At 44.7% G+C, this 23,239-nt stretch overlaps 2 protein-coding genes across 5 annotated transcripts in view; both read left to right on the plus strand.

The window, feature by feature from the left end:
• Positions 1 to 17,520, plus strand: part of LOC131397520 (zinc finger protein 586-like) — a 57,472-nt gene extending 39,952 nt beyond the window's left edge. The window contains exons 1-3 of one of the 4 annotated variants that reach the window (XM_058530546.1): positions 1,521 to 1,761; positions 5,026 to 5,152; positions 12,080 to 17,520. In XM_058530546.1, coding sequence (XP_058386529.1) covers positions 1,729 to 1,761; positions 5,026 to 5,152; positions 12,080 to 14,208 — 2,289 coding nt within the window. In that variant the 5' untranslated portion in view covers positions 1,521 to 1,728 and the 3' untranslated portion in view covers positions 14,209 to 17,520. Of the gene's footprint in view, positions 1 to 1,520; positions 1,762 to 1,997; positions 2,126 to 5,025; positions 5,153 to 10,222 lie in introns of those variants that run through there. The other 3 variants (XM_058530548.1, XM_058530547.1, XM_058530549.1) reach the window with 3 other exon arrangements.
• Positions 5,095 to 23,239, plus strand: part of LOC131397516 (zinc finger protein 345-like) — a 60,306-nt gene continuing 42,161 nt past the window's right edge. The window contains exon 1 of the mRNA XM_058530539.1: positions 5,095 to 5,152. The gene's annotated coding sequence lies outside the window, so the exon portion shown is untranslated. The remainder of the gene's footprint in view (positions 5,153 to 23,239) is intronic.

The raw sequence follows: 23,239 nt of genomic DNA on the forward strand, positions 1-23,239 counted from the left end.
TATAATTAGAAACAAAATCTGCTGACCACGAAACCTCTCCACACAAAGAGAAAACAGTTATACTGTGGAATCAGCACGAAACAGGATGTGATGTGTTGGAAGAAAGTAACAGTTCAGAGCAGTAAGGGCTTCACTGAGCTGCAGCGTTTCTCATTGGCTGGGCTGTTGCTGGGTGGAGAGAGAAATCTTCTTTCAGCAGTAGAGTAGTTTTACTTTCCGTCAAAGACGCAACAGTGTGTCTCTTCCAGGCTGGTGTAATTGACCGTGGGTGATAGCGTGTGAGAGCTGCCCCTACAGGCCTTCCAGGCTCCAATTTAGTTAAGGTTTCCTTTATTAATTTCCACAGCCAGAAATCTTTTAGCTATAGCTCCAGCCTCAATTATCATTGCAGACTTCACAATTGAGAAGGACCTTAGTTGTGCAGGGAATGTGCAGTTCCTTTGTTCAATATAACAAAAATGGAGCAAAGCCTCTGTGACTAGCCATCAGTCTGATTTGAATCTCATACATTCAAACATCCAAAGATCCAGGGGAGATTTCCCATAAGTTTAATTTATGTGGGAAGCATGTGTGGCTGTGTTGCACTTTCTACCCTATGCAGGGCCCTTCCCAGATTTATGTAATTACCACTTTCTGTTGTCGAGGCCATTTCACCACATCAGCTGGCAGGTCCACACAGTGTGCATCAGTCACCACCTCAACGTGTTCAGGAAAGCTGACCTCTCTTCTCTCAGGTATTGGAGCAAATCAGGAGTAGCCTGAGCTCTTAGGGACTCCACAGCCCCTTCTCTCTGAGTAGTTGTGGCATGGGTTTGTCCCAGAGGATGCCCAATGAATTCTACTGGCACCTTGCCAAGAAAGATTACCTTTTTCAGGGACGTGTTGGTCTCCAGTGATACTTGTGATGAGTTTTTGTAGCACTCAAGTACCCAACACCAGAATTACCTGCCACACTTTGATTTGGGTTGTACGATAAGAAAGCTTTTAGCGTTTAAGTCTTCTTTTTCCTGGGGTTTCTGTTCACCTTGTGGGATGGTTTTTAAACAGATTTGGGCTCTTCAAGCATTATAACTTGTGGGGTCCCAAACTTGGTGTGCCTCTGAGGGAACAGTATTACGCCACAAAATAGCACGTGTGTTTTGGGCAAATATGCCTTGCTGCCCATGACCTCTTGGGAAAGATCTGTCATCCTAACTCATGGCCTGAATGCCTGGGTGATCAGTTACAGAAAGCAGTTCCCCAAACTCCGCATATGGCCCCATTAAGAAGGGGTGAACCGCTCTTGGAAAGAGAAGCGTCATTTCCCAACGCAACTCGTGGTGTATTATGACATTTGTTATGGAGTCCATTGAGGAACCTTCTTAGCTCGACGTTGGACTGTGGGCACCACATCATCCGGAATGCTCTGCGACGAAAGACGGAGTCGCTCAGCCAATGAAGGCTTAGAAACAAGGCATTTCCGTTTGGTTACAGGAGTGGAGGTGGGACTTCCGGTGACTCCCTCGAGGGGTTCGTTTTGGCTGCTCTGGGGCTTGTTCGCCTTCTGAAAGGCTCTGAAGGGTTGTAGCGGGGCCGAGAAGGCGCAAGAGAAGGCGCCGTCCCCGCTGCACAGGGCGGATCTGAGGCTCGGCGACGCCGCCCCGACCCGCGCCAGGGCCGGGACAGGGACCGCCGTGCCCGGGGCCCCTCCTCTCCCGCCGCTCCCGGCCCCGCTCAGCCCCGAGTCCGATGGCGGCGGCCGCGCTGAGGGAGCCGGCTCAGGTCAGTGCTCGTGCTCCGCGCCCTCCCCGCCCTCAGCCCAGCCCAGCCCTAGAGCCCCGAGTGCGGGCGCCGCTCACGGGCCTGCAGCCCAGGCCCCGGTGTCCGGGACGGGGAGGCGCTCGTGGGGCCTGTTTCTGAGAGCCGGGGTGACGGGTGTGGGAGAGGGACCCAGGCGGAGGGCCTGGCGGGGAAGAGGCGACTGAGGGCGACTGAGCCGGGAGGAGTCGGGGACCTGGGGTCTGTGTTGTCTGCAGTGAACAGAGTGTGAGGCGGAGTGTCGCCTGGACTGGAGGCTGAGGGGCTGTTCCTTCAATCCGAGGGCCCTGGGAGCCGTGGAAGGTTGTGAACCGAAGAGGGACACAGTGTGAGTTAGGGTTTAAAAAGTTTTCCAAAAGCTGCTCAGCGAGAGAACAGAGTGGAATGGGGGGTGATGAGGACAGTGAGGCACAGGGAGTTGAGTCCTCGTCCAACGTCACAGAGCTGGTAAAAGGCAGGTCTGAGGACTGAGATTCCAGCGCTGGGCCGGGATACAGGGGAGGCCTGGACTTTTAGCCCAGCCATGGTTGCCTGCCTCTTCCCACAGGTTCTGGTACTAGAAAAGCATTTATGGAACCTACACAGGGAAGGAGAGAGTGTCTCACTCCCTCACTGAAAAAGACACCACCCATGTGATGTCTGGGATTATGGTGTCTTGAAACTCTACTTGCTATATTCACAGCTTTGCGGGGACCCTGAGGATACCCGGGAGCCCTGCGTCCTGAGTGCAGACCAAGGGTTGTACAGGTGTTCCCATTTCTGGCTGCCAGTGTAAACAGGTGTGGAAGGTTATCCCAGGAATAGATACCAGCATGTGCAAATACTCGAAGGGGCCCACCTGCTGGTGTAGTGGTTAGGTTCGCGCGTTCAGCTCCTGCTGGAGTTCGCGGGTTCGAATGCTGAGCGTGGACTGATGCACACTCATCAAGCCATGCATCCCACCTACAACAATGGAGGAGGATTGGCAACAGATGTTAGCTCAGGGCCAGTCTTCCTCACAAAAAAATTAAAAAAAAAAGCAAATGCTTGGAGGTGTGACTGAGCTGGGAACAGGGTACACAGGTCTCTATTCTTTCTGTTAAGAAAAGAGAGGTGGGGTGGGTAGGTCAGTAATGAGGCCTTAATGTATCTGCCTGAGAAGTTTGGGATCTGTTATGAGAGGTTTGGATAAGAGGAAGTAGGTGATCTTACCCAGGTCTTAATAGGCTCCATCTAGCTACAGAGAAGAGCACAGTCTGTTGGGTTAAGGGAGGAGGCAGGGAGCGCAGGAGGAGGCTACTGCTATAATCCAGATGCGTGTTGATAGACCAAAGTGGTGGCCATGGAGCTGGGAGAAAAGTTTGGATTCTAGGTCCATGAAGAAGGGCCAAGTCGATTTTGGGATGTTGTAGTTGAGGAAGGGCCAGCCCTGTGGTCCAGTGGTTAAGATTCGGCGCTCTCACTACCGCAACCTGGGTTTGTTTCCTGGTCAGGGAACCACACCACGTTTCTGTCAGATGTCATACTGTGGCAGCTGCTTGTTGGTGTGATGCTGAAAGCTATGCCACCAGTACTTCAAAAACCAGCAGGGTCACCCATGGTGGACAGGTTTCAGCGGAGCTTCCAGATTAAGACAAACTAGGAAGAAGGACCTGGCCGCTGATTTCCGAAAAACTTGGCCATGAAACCCCTATGAATAGCAACGGAGCATTGTCTGATACAGTGCTGGAAGATGAGAGGATGGTGCAAAAAAGACTGGACAGGGTTCCCCTCTGCTGTACACGGGGTCAGTAGGAGTCTAAATTGACTCGATGGCACTAACAGCAACCAAGTTGAGGGAGAGGTTAGGGAGACTTCAGGGTTTGGGTTGTAGCCGCTGAAGGGATGGAAGCTCCATCAAGTGGGATGTGGAAGGTGTTGGTAGGTTTATTTTCCTTGGGAACATCAGAAGTCTTGTTCTGGCCCTGTTAAGAGTCTGAGATGTTTCAGAGAACAGTGTGTGGGGAAGTCAAGTGGTCAGCTAGAGACACAGGTCTGGAAATCTGGGGAGGGGTTCATGATGGAGGCTTTCAAATGGCTATTGTGAGGACCAGGGTTGAGCTGTGGATCATATTTATGAAGTGAAATGCAGGATATAGTGATAATGCTGTTAGCCAATCAGAAAGACTAGGGTGCATGCTGAGGAAAGTCTCTGTTCCTTAGCTCCTGGTGGAGGTTCCTAAGTATGAGAAACACAGGTGAGGGAGGGAAGTGGTCATGGAATGGTGTGGGAGAGAGGATGGTCTGGCAGGTGGCCAAGGCTTCCATGGGATGAGTGGGTGTGAGATGACTTCAGAGGCAGAGGAGTAATTGAGACAAGTTGACAGTGAGACTGGGGCTCCTGCTAATTCACTACTGTTCACATTCACAGGAATTGTGTGGTGAGCCTTGATGGGGTCTGGGGTGTTTCAGTCTTGCTGGTGGCTAAGATGTGGGGTGAATGTAGTCATTTGTGAGAGTCACTGTGCCTGGCAGGGAGACTGTAAGGGCTGGGGTTTTAAGAAAGATTGAATGGAGAGGGGAGGATTGTGGCTGCTGAGGGGACAGAAAGTGCATCACTGAAGTGGAAGAGGGTCCTGGGGATCTGAAATTCACATGTGGTTCTGGGTGGCTGATCTTGAAGCAAGGATCAGAGGCAGGTGGGGAGGCCTTCAAAGCAGCGTTCTGGGCTTTCCCTGGCTGTGGGATCCATCAGAACTGGGAAGGTACTGGACTGTGTTTGAGTTTGTCAGAACCCTCTGGATGCCATGTGCCACGTCCATGGGTGAGGGCAGGGAGGTGGCAGAGCTGTGGGGACTGAAGATGTGAGAGAGGTGGTATCTCCAGAATGATGTGCATTTGCATAGGTAGCGTGAGCTGAGGGCCCCAAGGCCCTGGTAGTGGGGACTCAGGGGTGAAGCATGAGCCCACGTGTGGCTGTCTTGTAGGTGCAATCTGGGAGATGCAGGGGAATTGCTTGGCAGGAGGTATGGGGCCCTGCCCCCCAGGCCCAGAGCTTGGATGGTATCTCTGTGCCCCCTGCCTTTTATTGCTGACGGCTAAACACAGTGATGAATGGGACTCTGAGGAGAGAGTGGGTATCAGTGGCAGCAGGGCCTGGTATCTGCTCTGAGGTGAGGAGCTCTGGAGGAGGAGGAGTGTGGAGATGTGTGAGGTGATGGACTGTGGGTTCTGATAAAGTTCCTGGTTTCATCTCTTCCCATCTGACAGGACATTATGACCTTTGGAGACATTGCCGTGTACTTCTCCTGGGAGGAATGGAGGCTCCTTGATGAAGCTCAGAGGCACTTGTACCAGGATGTGATGCTGGAGAACTTTGCACTCATATCCTCGCTGGGTGAGGCCCTCTCCCTCCCTATGACCTGGACTAGGCTCTGTATCCTGCCTCACCCTCTTTTCCCCATGGGATGCTCTGTCCTTCTCACTCGGGAAGGCGGGGACTGCTTGCTTCCCCAGTTTTCTGGGTCGTTGCTGTGTTACCAGGGCTTGGGTGTGTGCCCTGCCCTCTTCTCTCCCCTGCAGCCCCAGTACCCTTTGTACTGAACCCTCATGGGGAAGGATTCCAGGTCAGTAGTCTTGCAGTGAGGCTAGTGGATGGCATCTTGCTTTCCCTGTCCCTGGCAAGATGAATATGTCCAACTCCATGGCACTTTTATGTGTATCCCATGGTTTGATGGCTTCCTTTAGCTGACATTTCCTAGGACCTGCCTGTGACAGGAATTGCTGACATTGTCATGGTAACTACTTACCTAGACCATGGGCTCTTTATCGTGACGCTCTTGCACAGTTTGTAGTGTTTAGTATAGATCTCTTTTCCTTTCTTCCAGCTTTGGTCTATTAAATGTTATGTATTTAAAGTGTACAACGTGATGATTTCATATATATATACATTCTGAAGTAATTGTGTAATCAAGTTAATGAACACCTCCAGCACTGCGTATAGTTACTTTTATTTTTTTAGTAAGAACACTTAAGATGTACTCTCCTAGTAAATTTCAAGTGTAAAATACATTATTATTAACTGTAGTCACCATGTTGTACATTAGATCCTCAGAACTTATTCATCTTATAACTGAAGGTTTGTGCTTTGATCAACATTTCCCCATTTTGCCCACTCCCCAGGCCCTGGTATGCTACTGTCTATGAGTTCACCATTTTTTGTTTGTTTGTTTTAGATTCCCCATATGAGTGGTAACATACAGTATTTGTTTTTCTCTGACTGGCTTATTTCACTTAGCATAATGCCCTCCAGATATTTCACTTAGCATAATGCCCTCCAGATTCATCCATATTGTCACATATGGCAGGATTTCCTTCTTTTTTAAGGCTAAATAATATTCTAGATGCGTATATTACACTTTTTTAATCCATTTATTCATTTATGGATACTGAGGTTGTTTCCGTATCTTGTGTATTGTGAATAACGCTGTAGTGAACATGAGAGGGCAGATTATCTCTTCCACATTCTGGTTTCATTTCCTTCGGATATATACCAAGAAATGGGATTGCTGGATCATATGGTAGTTCTAGTTTGAATTTTTTGAGGAACTTCCATACTCTTTTTCATAATGGCTCTACCATTTTCCATTCTAACCAACAGTGAACAAGGGCTCCCTTTGCTCCATTCCCTTGCCAACACTTATCTCTCCTGTTTTTGGTGATAGCCATCCTAAGGTATGATGTAGTACCTCATTGTGGTTTGGATATACATTTTCCTGATGATTAGTGAGGAAGAGCAATTTTTCATATACCTGTTATATGTATATCAGATTTGGAAAAATGTCGAATCAGATCCTTTGCCCATATTTTAATCAGATTATTGTTTTACTGTTGAGTTGTATGAGTACCTTATATTTTTAAAACATTATCCCCTTATCAGATTCATGGCTTGCAGATATTTTCTCCCATACTTTAGGTCGCCTTTTCATTTTGTTGGTTGTTTCTTGTGCTATGCAGAAGCTTTTCAGTTTGATGTAGTTCCACTTGTTTATTTTTAATGTTTTTTCCCTGGACTTTTGGTGTCATATCCAAAAAATCATTACCAAAACCACTGTCCAGGAGCTTATTCTCTATGTTTTTTCAAGGGGTTTTACATTTTCATGTCTTACCTTTAACTCTTAAATCCATTTCGAGTTCATTGTTGTTAGTGGTGAAAGATAGGGCTCCAAGTTCATCTTTTTACATGTGAATATCCAGTTTTCCCAACACCATTTATTGAAGAGACCATCCTTTCCCCATTGTGTGGTCTTGGCGCCCCTGTCAAAGATTAGTTCACCATATATGGTGGGGATGTTTCTCTGTGCTCTTTATTCTGTTCCATTCCTGTGTGTGTGTGTTTTTATGCCAGTACCATGCTGTTTTGATTACTGTAGCTTCCTAATGTAGTTTGAAATCAGGAAGTGTGATACCTCCAGCGTTGTTCTTCTTGCTCATGATGGCTTTGGCTATTTGAGATCATTTGTAGTTCCATATGAATTTTCAGATTCCTTTACTATTTCTGTGAAAAACTCCATTGAAATTTGGATAGAAATTGCATTCTGTACGTCGCATCGGGCAGTCTAGGCATTTTAACAGTATTAATTCTTCCAATCCAAGAACATGGGATATCTTTCCATTTATATATGTCTTCATTTTCTTTCATCAGTGACCTACAGTTTTCAGAGTCCAGATATTTCACCTCCTTGGTTAAATTTATTTGTATGTTTTTAATTGTTTTTGTTGATATTGTAAATGGATTGCTTTTTTAATTTCTTATTTAGATATTTCACTATAAGCATATAGAAAGGCAACTGATTTTTGTATGTTGATTGTGTATCCTGCAACTTTCCTGAATTTGTTTCTTAGTTGTAAGAGTTTTTTGGTGCAGTCTAGGGTTTTCTATCTCTAAGATCATGTCTTCTGCAAACACAGACAGTTTTACTTCCTCTTTTGTGATTTTGATACCTTTTGTTTCTTTTTCTTATCTATGTGTTCTGGCTAGGCCTTCCAGAACTATGTTGAGAGGAAGTGAGGAGAGTGGGCATCCTTGTCTTGTTCCTGCTTTTACAGGAAAAGCTTTTAGCTTTTATCCATTGAGTGTGATGTTAGCATGGGCATATCGTATATACCTTTATTATATTGAGGTACACTCCTTCTATACCTAATTTCTTGGGAGTTTTTAACATGAAAGTATGTTCAGTTTTGTTAAGTGCTTTTTCTGTATCTATTGAATGATCATACGATTTTTATCCTTCATTCTGTTAACATGGTGTGTCCCATTTGTTGATTTGCATGTGATGGGCCATATTTGCATCCCAGGATAAATCCCACTTGATCATAGTGTAAGATTCTTTTAATATGCTGTTGAATTTGCTTTGCTAGTATCTTGTTGAGGATTTTTCCTTCTATGTTCATCAAGGATATTGGTCTGTAATTTAATTTTCTTGTAGTTTCCTTATCTTGCTTTGGTGTCAGGGTAATGCTGGCCTTGTAAATTGAGTTTGGACATTTTTCTTCCTTTTTAATGCTTTGGAAGTTTTGGAGTTGAGGAAGGATTGGTGTTAACTCTCCTTAAAATCTTTGCTGGAATTGCCCAGTGAATCTATCTGGTCCTGGGCTTTTCTTTGTTGGGAGATTTGTTTAATGATTCAATTTCCTTACTTATTATTGGTCTATTCAAATTTCCTATTTCTTTATGATTCAGTCTTGATAGATTATATGTTTGTAGGAATTTATCCATTTCTGCTAGTTAATCCAGTTCATAGTAGTCTCGTAAGATCTTGGTGTTTCTTTAGTATCAATTTCAGTGTCTCCTGTTTCATTTCTGATCTTATTTATTTGAGTTTTCTCTCTTTCCTAAGTTAGTCTAGCTAAAGGTTATGAATTTTTGTTTGTTTTCAGAAACCAACTCTTTGCTTTGTGGATCTTTTCTATTGTTTTTCTATTCTGTATTTCATTTATTTCTGCTCTGATCTTTGTTCTTTTCCTTCCTTCCCCTAAATTTGGGCTTAGTTTATTGTTCTTTTTCTAGTTCCTCGTGGTGTAAAGTTAGGTTCTTTATTTGAGACTTTTCTTTTTCCTTAATGTAGGCATTGACTGCCATAAATTTTACTCTTAGAACTGCTTTTGCTGCTTTTCATAAGTTTTGGCATGTTTTGTTTCCATTTTCATTCATCTTGCGATAATTTTATTTTTAACTTTGATTTTTTTCTTTAACTCATTGATTGTTCAGGGGTGTGTTATTTAATGTCCACATATTCATGAACTTTCTAGCTTTGTTACTGATTCCTAGTTTCATACCTTTGTAGTCAGATAAGATTCTTGATATGATTTTAGTCTTATTAAATCTGTTCAGACTTGTTTTGTCACCTAACATTTGATCTGTTCTAGAGAATGTTCTGCGTCGACTTGAGAAGAATGTATATCCTGCTGTAGTTGGATGGAATGTTCTGTATTTGTTTGTTAGGTCCATTTGGTCTAAAGTGTACTTCAAATATTTCCTTATTGATTTTCTATCTGGATGATCTACCCATTCTTGAAAAACGGTTATTCAAGTCTGCTATTGGTGGTTTGTTGCTGTCTTTTCTACCTTCCCATATACTTGCTTAATATATTTAGGTGCTCTGATGTTGGGTGTGGGATAATTGTTATATCCTCTAGATGAACTGACTCCTTTATCATTATATAATGACTTTCTTTGTTTCGTGAGACAGGTTGTGAGTTAAAGTCTATTTTGTTTGGTATGAGTACAGCTACTTATAAGTATAAGCTACACTCTTTTGATTTCCATTTGCATGGAATAATTTTTTCGATTTCTTCACTTTGAGCTTACTTGATTCCTTAGAACTAAAGTGCATCTCTTGTAGGTAACATGTAATTGGATCTTGTTTCGTTTATCCATTCAGCCACTCTGTGTGTTTTATTAGGGAATTTTGTAAGGACTTGTGGATTGCCATCTTGTTAATTGTTTTCTGGCTCTTTTGTAGTCTCTTTTCCTCTCATCTTCTCTTCCTTTGTGATTTGATGATTTTCCCTAGTGGTATGCTCTGATTCCTTTCTCTTTATCTATTGTAGGTTTTTGCTTTTCGGTTACCATGAGGTTTACATAAAACATCTTACAACAGTCTATATTAAGCTGATAACATCTTAACGTCAATAACATAAAAAGTACCCTTTTAGTATCCCACCCCCCTGAATTTTTTGATGTCACAGTTTATATCTTTTTACATTGTGTAACCATTAAGAAATTATTGTGGATAGGGTTATTTTTAATACTCTTGTCTTTTATGCTTTATACTAGAGTTCGGTGATTTACACACCACCATGTTAGAGTATTGGTGCATTCCAAATTTGACTGTATATTTGCCTTTACCAGTGTACTTTATATTTTCATGTTTTTATGTTACTAATTAGTGTCTTTTCATTTCAGCTTGAAGAACTCCCTTTAGCATTTCTGGTAAGGCAGGTTGAGTGGTGATGAATTCCCTCAGCTTTTGTTTGCCTAGGGAAGTCTTTAGCTCTCCTTCATTTTTGAAGGACAGCTTTGGTGGATAAAGCATTCTTGTTTGGCAGTTTTTTTCCTTCAGCATTTTGAATTTATCACTTCACTCCCTCGTGGTCAACCTGGTTTCTGCTGAGAAATCCACTTACAGCCTTATGGGGTTTCCCATGTATGTGATGAGTTTCTTTTCTCTTGCTGCTTTTGAAATTCCCTTTGTCTTTGATTTTTGAAAGTTTTTTTATAATGTGTCTCTGTGAGGATCTGTTTAGATTGAATCTTTATGAGGACCTATAAGCATCATGTACCTGATTGTCCACATCCCTCTCCTGATTTGGTAAGTTTTCAGCCATTATTTCTTTAAATAAGCTTTCTCCCCCTTTCTCCCTCACTTGTCCTTGGGGCACTTCCATAATGTGTATATTATTTCCCTTGATGGCATCCCATAATTTACATAGTCTTTTCAGTCTTTTTTCTCCTCTGACTGGCTAACTTGAAATGATCTGATTTGAGCTCACATGTTTTTCGCCTCTTTGATCAGTTTGGCTGTTCATGCTCACTTTTGTATAATTTCAGTGTTATATTTTTCATTTCATTCATTGTAATCATCACCTCCAGAATTTAATTCCTTATTTTTATTATTTCTATTTCTGATTTGTTTGTTTATTATTTTCCTGATTTCACTGAGTTGTCTGTGTTTTCTTGGATCTGGCTGAGCTTCCGTAAAACAATTATTTTGAATTCTTTGTCCAGCAGTTTGTAGATCTGTTTCTTTAGGTTCACTTACTGGAAACTTATTGTGCTCCAATGGTGATGTCATGTTTCCTTGATTTTTCATGTTCTTTATGGCCTTTTGTTGATGTCTCCACATTTGATGGATCAGTCACCTCCTCCAACCTTTAGGGGCTGGTTTTGGTGGAGAAAGACCTTCACCTTGGATTGGTTGTGAGGTCACCGGCTGTATGGGTTGTGGCGTTTTTGGCTCTGGGGAGGTCCCAGCCATGTAATCACCCTGAACCTCTGTCAGCTGAGGTCAGCAGTGACAAAGATTGTAGAGATTCTCAATAGCCCTGGCTGCAAGATGAACTCACAGGTACCTGGGCCTGGTGAGCCTGTGGAGGGTGTGACATCAGGACTGTTTTCAGATCATACCAGGAACGTTTCCCATTTAACCAGTGTTTTGTTGTTATTGCCAGTCCCACACCCCATTTCTGCTTTTCCTTCCCCATGGTTGATACTTTGTCTTCTAGTCAATTCTGCTACTTGTGCTTTCAACTCTGACTTCCAGCCCAGGAAGAATCTCCACCTCTCTAGACTTCATATCTCACCCATTTTTCTCATAACTCTTCTTCTGTTGCTCTGCAACATTGGTTCACGTGTGCCATAAGGTGTGCACACATCTTACATTGGCCTTAAACTACAGCTACTCAATTGCAATTGTTTTTTCCTGGGTTTAGACACATGCTTCTACGCAGCCTCATGTCACCACCAGTAAAGGTCCTGCAAGAATCCTTTAGCAGAGGAGCAAGATTTAGAATATGCCTCTCTTCTTTGTGTCACACTCAATCCTGGTGTCCTTCCCCGGTGAGGTCTCCACCATTCTTTTGCCTTAGGAGCCCAGTAATGCCCTGAAGTCACTTCCCCAACGCCAACGGATTCCACCTCCCTTCTCTGGAAAAGTCTAATGTCCATAGACTTATTGCTAGATGTGACAGATGTGGTTTGTGATGGGTTATCACTCTCCTTCTAAAGTCAACATGTACTTCACCAGGGTTTCTTTGCATTCAGGTTGCTGGAGTGGAACAGAGGATGTGGAGGCACCCTTTCAACACAGTGTTTCTGTAGGTGTGTCACAGGCCAGGACTCCCAAGGCAGGTCTGAGAAAAAGTCACTTCACCTGGGGAGAATGCAAGAAACGCTTCAACCTTAAACACATACCTGTTCAGGACCAGGGTGTCCACACTGGAAGACAATGTTTTGTATGCCGTGAATGTGGGAGAACATTCAGGTACAAATCTTCATTTGTTGTACACCAGAGAGTCCATGCTGTAGAAAGGCTTCACATATGTGGAGAATGTGGCAAATCTTTTAGGCGAACCTCAACCCTCAGTCGGCATCAAAGAATTCATTCTGGGGCAAGGCAGTGCAAGTGCAGCAAATGTGGACAATCCTTTAACCAAAAATCTGTCCTCATTTATCCCTGGAGAAGTCACACTGAAGAAAATTGTTACTTGTGCAGTGAATGTGCCCAGTCTTTTAGCCGTAGTTCCACCCTTATTCGACAACGAACAGTTCACACTGGAGAAAGGCGTTATGAGTGCACTCAGTGTGGGAAATCTTTTAGACGAAAATTCTACCTCCTTGTACACTGGAGAGTTCACACTGGAGAAAGGCCTTATGAATGCAGTGAATGTGGGAAATCTTTTACCAGAAACTCGGTACTCATTCTCCACCAGAGAGTACATACGGGAGAAAGGCCTTTTCATTGCAGTAAATGTGGGAAATCTTTTTCATCTGGGTCCAAACTCAGTAATCATCAGAGAGTTCATACAGGAGAAAGGCCTTATGAATGCAGTGAATGTAGGAAATCCTTTCTCCAAAGATCCAAACTTGTTATACACCAGCAAGTTCACACAGGAGAGAGGCCATATGAGTGCAGTGAATGTGGGAAATCTTTCACCACTAAGACAACCCTCCTTTATCATGAGAAAGTTCACACAGGAGAAAGGCCTTATGAGTGCAGTGAATGTGGGAAATCCTTTATCCAAAGATCCAAACTTGTTATACACCAGAGAATTCACTCTGGAGAAAGGCCTCATCGTTGTACTGAATGTGGGAAATCCTTTATCCAAAGATCCAACCTTGTTAAACACCAGAGAGTTCACACAGGAGAGAGGCCTTATGAGTGCAGTGAATGTGGGAAATCTTTCAGCATTAGGGGTACCCTTCGTGATCATCAGAGAGTTCACACTGGAGAAAGGCCCTATGAGTGCAGCCAATGTGGGAAATCATTTAGAGTAAATTCTCATCTCATTCAACACTGGAGATTTCACACTGGAGAAAAGCCTTATAAATGTAGTGAATGTGGGAAATCTTTCTCGTCTACCTCGAGTCTTCGTTATCATCAGAGTGTTCACACTGGGTTAAGGTCTTATGTATGTGTTGACTGTGGGAAATCATATACCAATAGCTCGACACTTATTCGACACAGGAGAATTCACACAGGAGAAAAGCCTTATAAGTGCGGTGAATGTGGAAAATCCTTCTGGTGTAGTTCACAATTCAGTGAACACCAGAGAGTTCACACTGGAGATAGGGATTATGAGTGCACTGAATGTGGGAAATTGTATAGGGATCGTTCCCAACTCAAAAAACATCAGAGAGTTCACACTGGAGAGAGGCCTTTTGAGTGTAATGAATGTGGGAAATCTTATACCAATAGCTCAGCGCTTGCTAAACACCGGAAAATTCACACTGGAGAAAGGCCTTATGAGTGCACTGAATGTGGGAAATCATTTAGGTATAGTTCCCAATTCAGTGATCACCAGAGAGTTCACACAGGAGAAAGGCCTTATAAGTGCAGTGAATGTGGAAAATCCTTCATGAGGAGTTCACATTACAATCAACACTGGCGAGTTCACTCGGGAGAAAGGCCTTATGAGTGTACTGATTGTGGGAAATCATTTAGGTATATTTCCCAAATCAGTAAACACCAGAGAGTCCACATTGAGCAAAGGTGTTATGAGTGTAGTGAATGTGGGAAATATTTTGCCTGTAGCTCAACACTCATTCAACACCAGAGAGTTCACACTGGAGAAAGGCCTTTTGAGTGCAGTGAATGTGAGAAATCTTTTACCCAACGCTCTGCACTCCGACAACATGCGAGACTTCACACTGGATCAAGGCCTTATGAATGAGGCCAATGTGGGAAATTCATTAGCTAAAGGACTGTGTTCTTTCCACATCAGAAATTCACACTGCATCATGCCTTATGTGTAGTGAATGTCAAAAATGCTTTCCTAAAACTCCAGTGTCATTCAACACAGGAGAATTCACAATGTAGGAAGTCCTTATGCTGTACCGAATGTGGTTAATCATTTTTAATTTAGCCCTTTTGATAATTTTGTCATGCTATTTCACTCTTGTTTCGATTGCATTGCCCTAAGGATTCCTGATGAGCAGTTTTTCAGATGTTTATTTGCTATCTGTAAGTCTTTGATAAAAAGTGTGCTGATACCTTTTGCCTGTTCTTTTATAAACTTTGGTTATTTTCCTTTTCATTGACAAATAGGACAGTGAAGCAATAAATATATATGTTGGAATTTCACTCATTCTCAAATACATCAGTGACTTCCTTTTTTAATGAAATAATTGTTTTCAGTACTAGAATATATCCTAATTTTTTCTAAAATTTTTTGTGCTGTGCACAATGTGATGGACACATATTCTTAACATTAATGTTCATTGTTAACATATTCTCCATCTGTTTCTTAAGTTCAGACATTCAGTAATACAATAAAGTCTTCCTTTGTAGTGTTTGCTCATTTTCCTGGTCTATATTGTTGGCTTGGCACTGATGGGGGACCAGATAGTATCAGGATGGATTGGGTGTTCAAAGCCCCGTGGGGAGAGAAAGAGGACACTGATCAGATACCTCAGGTGCCTAAGTTTGAATCTCAGTTCCCCGACCATCACTGGAGCTCAAGACAATGACTTCCTCTAGGCCAAAGTGTCCTCCTATAAAATGGGGCTGGGGTTGACCCTGCCTCAGGTTGTTGGAAGAGGTGAAGAGCCAAGGTGCCCATTAACTGAGTAGCGGCTGCACCTGTGGTCTCCATCTGTGTGCCATGATGATCCCAGGGCAAGGCACCCTTTGTCCCTGCAGGCAGGAGGGGGCTGCAGCGTACTGAGGTCTCAGTGTGAGTTCCCCAATAGGGAATGTCTGAGTGACTCACTAGAACTTCTGGGGGCTCAGGGCACTGACTGTGTGACATGCAGGTAATGATGGCATTTACCTTGGCTTCTGTGAGGATCAATAAAAGGAACAAAACACACCATCTCTTACCTGCTTTTTGAGCATTTTCTCTTTAATTCTCACAACAACCTGGGGAAGGGGAACTATTACTGTATTACTGGGAAAACTCCAGGATCACAGAATGAAGTGGGTTCTCCAGGTTCACACAGTGGACAAGTGCCAGATTCAAGAGGCTGGATTCATACCCCTGAGTCTAGCTCCAGAGCTTGGAAAGTTTAATCCCTTTACCTCGGCATGTGACGCTCTCAGCCCAGGGCAGACACATGGCAAGGACCAGGGAGGCTCAGCGGTTGCTGCTGCTGCTACTGCTGTGTTCATTGTTGGAATTATTGTCATGATCATTTCTCCCTATTCCTTTGATGTCCCAGAGCACTTACCCTCTTCCCCCAAGTTCTCAAGGGAACCCCACTGATTCTCTCCATTGGCTTCACCCATGGGAGGCTTTCCTCTCAGCCATAATTGTTAAGTCCAGAGGCTGTATCCTATCTCCTTTGAGCTCAGCACAGAGCTCAGGAATTTTGTATTTGCAGGTGATGCTGGAGGCCTGTTCACTCCTGGTCTCACTGGGTAAGGGCTTCCCTCTCCATGCAGGGGATCCACGGCCTCCTTGATTCTGCCCTCTCAATCAGGCCCGCAGGTTTAGAAGAGCAATGGAGCTCACCTTTCCTCCTCCCTCTAGCTCTCACCATGCTCTGGACCCATGTCCTCCTTTCTAATCTCCCTTTGTCTGAATCAGATGTCTTTGGGTAGAAAGCGTCTTTCTAAACAGAAACCCTCACCCCAGTGCCCAGCACATTTGGGCCTCAGTCTGAGCTCCTTATTCCAGATTCCACAGGAGGGAAGCTGACTGGCTCAGCCTGGTTGGGCCAAGTGTCCCCACAGCCCAATAGCAGGGTTGTGGGTGAGGGGCTGTTCTCAGAAGTGGGGGTGAGTCAGGCAGCACCCCTAGGAAGACATTTGCCAGGGGTGCTCCCCATGTATCTTCCTAACAACACAATCTCAGTAAAAATGCCCTTGAGGGCTGCGCCTTCATCCCTTGTTTCCTAAGGCTTGGGCCCAGCTCCTGCACTGGTCCAGGAGATGATTTTAGAGGGTGCACAGAAACAGCATCAGGTGGTAGGCAATGACCCCCTGAGAAAGCTGCTCCTTCTTCCTTTCTGTTTCCTTCTGAGTGTTGTCAGGAGAAAGTCTTGGAATCGTGTTGCATCTGTAATGTCCCCCTAACTGTTACTAATTTCTTTTTTCAAGATAGGGAGCAGCCCTGAGCAGCCCCCATGAGCTCCCTAAGATTCAGAGCAGTATTTTGACTATGGTTGTGTTTTCATGGTCAGCTTCCATTTGTGGCAAAGTCCAAATGGTTCTCCTAATTAGCAGAGAGACAAGTGTGCTTTTTAGAATACACTCTAAGACAAATGGAATGTGGGTTAGTTTAACAAGAATAAATTAGTAAGAATGGTCACAGCTTAGGTCCCTTGAGCACAGAGAGGTGTCAGGCCTGTTGCAGACAGTGTTTATTTCAACTCATTTAGTTCTAATGAAATCCCCGTCCTCGGCACAGTAAGGAAAATTCGGCCACTGTTGTGAGTCCCTTAGACACCTTATTCAATGCAGAAGATCTTCCTTCATGATGAGGTGCTGTCCTCTGCTTTCTTTGCTTGTCAAAGTCCTATCTTTTATAAAAGTATGAGTGAGAGTAGATGATAGTGGTCCATGAAATGTCCTTATTGGATCAATTCACTGTGTGAGTTTTCTAATTTTTTTTGTGTGTGTGAGGAAGATCAGCTCTGTGCTGACATCTGCCAATCTTCCTCTTTTTTTTTTTTTTGCTGAGGAAGACTGGCCCTGGGCTAACATCCATGCCCATCTTCCTCCACTTTATCTGGGACACCGCCACAGCATGGCTTGCCAAGCGGTACGTTGGTGCACGCCCGGGATCTGAACTGGCAAACCCCGGGCTACCACAGCAGACTGCGCGCACTTAACCGCTTGCACCACTGGGATGGGCCCGTGAGTTTTCTAATTTTTAAAAAATTTTAGAGGTTCATGAAATATCTAAATCTGGGAATCACCAAGTTGTCTCCTCACACAGATTCCCCTTCCCTAAGGATTAAATACTCCAGTCACCTACCCCGCCCCTCATGGCCCACCTTCTTTATGAATGCTGGCCCCACACAGTAGCTAGGAAATGTTTCCTCCTTGGTGGAAGGAAGGCTGGGCCCTGGAGCCAAGTTTCCTGGTGAGGATCCCAGCTGTGCACTCACAGGCTGTGTGGCCCCAGGCAAGTTTCTGAACCCCTCTGTGCCTCAGGTTCCACCTTGGCAAAATGGGGTAAGATGGTATCTACGTCACAGCATTGTGACTGTGAATGAGTTCATATATGAAAAGGACACAGAAAACAGTCGGTTCCTCCTTGACTGTGCAGGATCGAGGTATGAATCCTGCTGCCATCACTGCTGTTGTTGACACCCTCATCCTCATCATGATCATCCTCATCATCATTATCCCCATCATCATGATGGACGTGCTGGGACTTGGCATCTTCTGGAACAGGGTTGTGTAGCTTTGTGGTTCAACAGAAAAATGATAGGGCCAACCTGGGTCTCTGATTTGGATCAGCCACATATCCATGTCCTTCACAAAGCAGTTAACCTCCCTGAGCCTCAGTTTCTTCATCTCAAAAATGGGGCCTCTGGGGCCGGCCCCATGCCTTAGTGGTTAAGTGTGCATGCTCCGCTACTGGCAGCCCGGGGTTCGGATCCCGGGCGCGCACCGACACACCACTTGTCCGGCCATGCTGAGGCAGTGTCCCACATACAGCAACTAAGAAGGATGTGCAGCTATGACATACAACTATCTGCTGGGGCTTTGGGGAGAAAAAGGGGGAAAAAAAAAAAAAGGAGGAGGATTGGCAATAGATGTTAGCTCAGGGCTAGTCTTCCTCAGCAAAAAGAGGAGGATTGGCATGGACGTTAGCTCAGGGCTGATCTTCCTCACACACACACACAAAAAAATGGGGCCTTTCCTGCACCTGCTACATGAGAAGCCTGCAAGGAAAACCCCAAATAGAATCTTTTAGTTCAGGGTCTACAGGAAGGGCCATCTCATTCTTTACAGAGGATGAACATAACACGCTCCTGAATGAGGAAACTCAACATTTTATACATGTGACTTCTACAAATTAGTCCATAAGTTTAATGAATTTCAGAAACTTATAATGCAATTGAAATGCCTGAAAAAGTCGCTGGGTCGTGGGAACACCCTACAAGTATTGGTTCTGGACTGAGTGTTAGGGATAAGCATCCTGTGGCAGCGTGTGATGGAGCACCTGGACCCAGAGCCAGCGTGTGACTCCTTCCTGGTGCTGACACTTACTAGCAGTGGGTTGTGGGGCCCATCCCTGAACTCCTCTGGCCTCGGTTTTCTCATCTCTACACTGGGGATAATAGTATGAGTACCCCCTCATAAAGTTCCTGTGAGGGTTAAAACACATCAATAACCGTAACACATGTAGACGAGAACTCCGCTGTTAGCCAATGCTGCACACGTATTTGGGGCTGTTAACTTTGTGTGCCTCGGTGCAGCAGGATGGCAGAGAGCAACTTCTCAGTCCAATTGGGGCCTAATTCACCTTGCTGCCCAAGGCCTCTTGGAAAGACTGACAAGCTTTGTGAGTGTAAACTCCACATGCCTCCATTATGTGAAGACCCAGAGGTCACTCTGGAGAGGGGCACTTGCTGTGATAACATCCAGTGCAGGTGGGAGCAGCATGAATTGGGCCCCTTCTTTCCAGCATATGTTTCATTTTCCCCAGCAGTGATGGAGGAAACCTGTTCCCTGGGACCTGCCCAGCATCCATGTGCCCTGAAGTCTGGAATCTAGTGGGCAGGTGTTACTGGCTGTGGGGGATGGTGTGGGAACCACAGTTGGCACAGAATCAGGCGAGATGAATAGGGAGTTGGGCAGACTGCAGCTGAGTAGGGAAGATGTGCCCCTTCTGAGGTGACCTCCACAAATATTCCCAAGAATGTGGAGGTGCGCCGTGAGGGTGTACAGAAACTCTCAGTACGGCCGGTACTGACCACAGGTGCAGCCACTGCATAGTGAATGTGCACCTTGGCTATGGGCATCTACAGAATCTTTAGACTATTTGTATAGCCAGTGACCTGGGCCATGAGGGACACAGCACTGGATGTACTGAGAATTTCTGTACACCCTCATGGTGCGCCTCTATATTCTTGAGAATATTTTTGGAGGCCACCTCAGAAGGGGCATGTCTTCTCACCAAGGAGGCCACTTGGTGGAATTAAGGGAATGCATCACACATGTGCCCTCTCCGTGTCCCCCCACACAGGGAAGGAATTGTGAATTTTCCAATTTTGGACATGAGGAAATGGAGGCCGACAGCAGGGAGGGATTTGGTCAAGGTCACAGTCCTGGGAAGGGGCACAGTCGAAATCCATACTAAAGTCTCCAGACTCTGCAGTTCCCTGGTGCTTCTTGGTCCACAAGGACTGTGCAAGGTCAGGAGTTCTGAGAAACCCCACTGTTCTCTCCTTGCACCAGGGAAACAGAAGGGGCTAGAAGCTAGAGAGTGCTGGGGGCAGTGGGGAACAGGGAGAGGGGGTGGCTTGAGGGACAGAGGAGCTGAAGGAGGTGTGAGGGACAGAGAGGGCCAGAGTCCACCCAACCTGAAGCTAGCTGGAAGTGAGCTGATTGCTCTTGTAAAGCCCGCCCCACCCTACTGCGCACTCCTGCCCCCTGAGACCGCTGTTTCAAGGTGTTCTGAGTAAAGCTATCTGCCTCCTGGGCTCAGGCTGATTACCTCCCACCAAGTGTCCTCGTGCACCGACATTCATGCATCAAACGTGTGTGAGTCTCCAGGTTTGGCCAATCTGTGCACCTGGCTCCCTGTTCTCACTCCCATCAAGGTGTCACCAGATCTGCAGGGATGAAGCGGGGGGGGGGGGGGGGGGGGGGGGGGGGGGTGCGATGTTCTCTCTAAGCCAGGCTGTGCCTGTCTTATGACACTCAATCCATAGACACTGTGTGATTGTGTGTGTGGCCCACACTCCAGCTTTGGAGCATCCCTGTCACATGCCTGTCTCACAAGTCTCTGTGCAGTATGTATGTGTTCCTGTGGCCACGCCTGCTGTGGAATGTCAGCATCTCCATCCTGTCCCAGAGGTGTTTTGCATGTGCAGGTTGTGTCTCGTGTCTGTCACACTTGTGTCCTATGGTCAGTGTGGTACATGTGTATGTATGCCCAGGCTATGTTGAGGGTGTCAGCATCCCACACCTGTCACACAGTGTCCTCAGGGTGGGGGGGGCACCCCCATGTTGGACTGCAGTTTGTCAATACACATACAGGTTACACACGGTCACAGAGATTTGTGTGTGTGTCTAGGCTGTGCTGCAGTGTAAGCAGGACTATTGTCACACACCTGGGACCTACAGAGTCTGAAATGTGTGTGTTTCCAGGCTATGCCATGGGATGCCGGGAAAACACAATCACACTGCGTGTGTTTGCAGGTGCGTCACCATCACACCCTTATCTGGACCACACATCACTCTCCCATCTCATTACTGTCTAGTTTATAGGAAACATGGGAGAACTGCGAGCAACTTAAAACAGCATCAGAGATAATGCAAAAGAGACAAATCTAGTCCGACAAGTTCTAATGGACAAACGACTTAGCAACTTCAAGAAATAAAAAGAATTAAAATGAGAAAAGTGATACCTATAGGTAAAAAGAGATTTCTGAGATATAAGTCATAGGGAAATATTTTGGAACCTGATTGCAACAAACCTGCTTTAAAAAACAAACAAGTTTTTGAGAAAATGGAGAAAACTGGGCACTAATAATATATTTTATTATGCTTTATATATTTTTGTTTGAATATGCTGTTAGTTATGAAAGAGCCCTTAGACTTTGGAAATGCCTCTGAAGAAATTATACATTAAAAGACAAGATGTCAGGATTATCAGCAAAACAGCCCAGTACTGTGCTTAAGAATTGATGAAGAAAGAATTACCATGACATGACAAACGATGGAAAATTGGGAAAGCGTTCATGGGACTTCATAACACAGTCCTTTCTGTGTGTCTGTACTTGAAAATATCTGTCACACAAGGTAGAATGTGTCCTGGTATCAATAACTTTAGACATGAAGGATGGATGAAAAGGGCAGGAAGAAACTTTTCGTCCCAGGGGCTTAAGTATGTATCAAAACACAAATTATAAACTTTAAATACACACAATTTATTATAAGATAATTATTCTGTGGATCCTCCTTTTTTCATGATTCTATGTTTGGAAATCCCTACTTTTTTTGGAAATTCACCTATTTGCTTTTTTATTTGTAATCCCTAAATCTATACTAACAACAGTTTTACATTCATTTGTGAACTTGTGCAGAGCTGTGAAAAATTTGAGTCAGCCAATGTGTATGTTCCCCTTTCAGCTCTCCTGCTATAAACAAATGTCCTTTCTGTGGTCTATTTCACGCCACATTTGTGGTTTTTCTTGGTGTTTCCATTGTTTAAAATGGGCCCCAATGGGCCGGCCCCATGGTGTAGCGGTTAAGTGCGCACACACCACTGCTGGCGGCCCGGGTTCGGATCCCGGGCACGCACCGACGCACCGTTTGTCAGGCCATGCTGTGGCGGTATCCCACATAAAGTGGAGGAAGACGGGCACGGATGTTAGCTCAGGGCCAGTATTCCTCAGCAAAAAGAAGAGGATTGGCATGGATGTTAGCTCAGGGCTGATCTTCCTCACAAAAAAAAAAAAAAAATGGCCCCCAAGTGCTGTCTAGTGTTCCTGAGTGCAAGGCTGCGATGTGCCTTAGAGAGAACAAATGCATGTTACCTAAGCTTTGTTCAGGTGTGAGTTACAGTGCTGTTGGCCATGAATTCGATGTTAATAAATCAGCAATACATGACAAATAAGGTCTCTTTAAACAGAAACACACAGGAAATAATGCTAAGAATTGATGAGTTGATGAAAATGTTGGGACCAGAGGCTCTCAGGGAGCTCAACCTGTATGTAGAGAACATAACTACCGTGAATAAGAGTGGCTTCAGAGAACATAACTACTGTGGACAATTAAAATCGATTGTACTTCAGTAAAGCTGTTAAAAAAGGAAAGGTGATTCTCAACATTTGCGTCTTCCCAATTATTTTACCATGTTTTGCTATTACGTATGTTCTTGAGGTTATTTATGACTACTGAATCCGTAGGTGGGAACAGAATACAATGTTGTGCTACTGCACATCTCTCCCAACTCCATTTTCACTGACATCATTTTGGCTGCTTGAAATTGACCATGGAGGGAGTATTTACACCAGGGAAATGGACAATCACTACAAACCAGGGCTGGCTTGTTTAATTGAATGCCTAGACTTTAGAAAGTGGTGAACAATGTGTTAAGAAAGCAGATTATACTAAAAAGTGTATAGTGTCTATGGCTGTTACATTATGAATAGCACAAAACTTTGAGGATATATTCTTTACTACTCAAAAACAATTGTTGTGGACTGAATTGTGTCCCCTGCAAATTCATATGTGAGAGCCTTAACCCCCAGTGTGACTATAATTGGAGACAGGGCCTAAAGACATAAATAAGGTGAAATAAACTGATAAGGGTGGGGCTTTAATACAATATTACTGCTGTTTTTATAAGAAAAGGAAGATAGCAGGGAGACGCACACACTCAGAGAAAGGGCCATGTGAGGACACAGCAAGATGCTGGCCATCTGCAAGCCAAGGAGAGAGGCCTTGGAAGAAATTAACCTTGCTGGCACCTTGATCTTGGACTTCCGGCTTCCAGAACCACAAGAAAATAAACTTCTGTTGTTTAAGCCACCCAATCTGTGGTATTTTGTTATGGCAGCCCAGGAAGACTGATACAG

Source organism: Diceros bicornis, chromosome 34 (genome assembly GCF_020826845.1).
Source record: "Diceros bicornis minor isolate mBicDic1 chromosome 34, mDicBic1.mat.cur, whole genome shotgun sequence".
Taxonomy (NCBI): domain Eukaryota; kingdom Metazoa; phylum Chordata; class Mammalia; order Perissodactyla; family Rhinocerotidae; genus Diceros; species Diceros bicornis.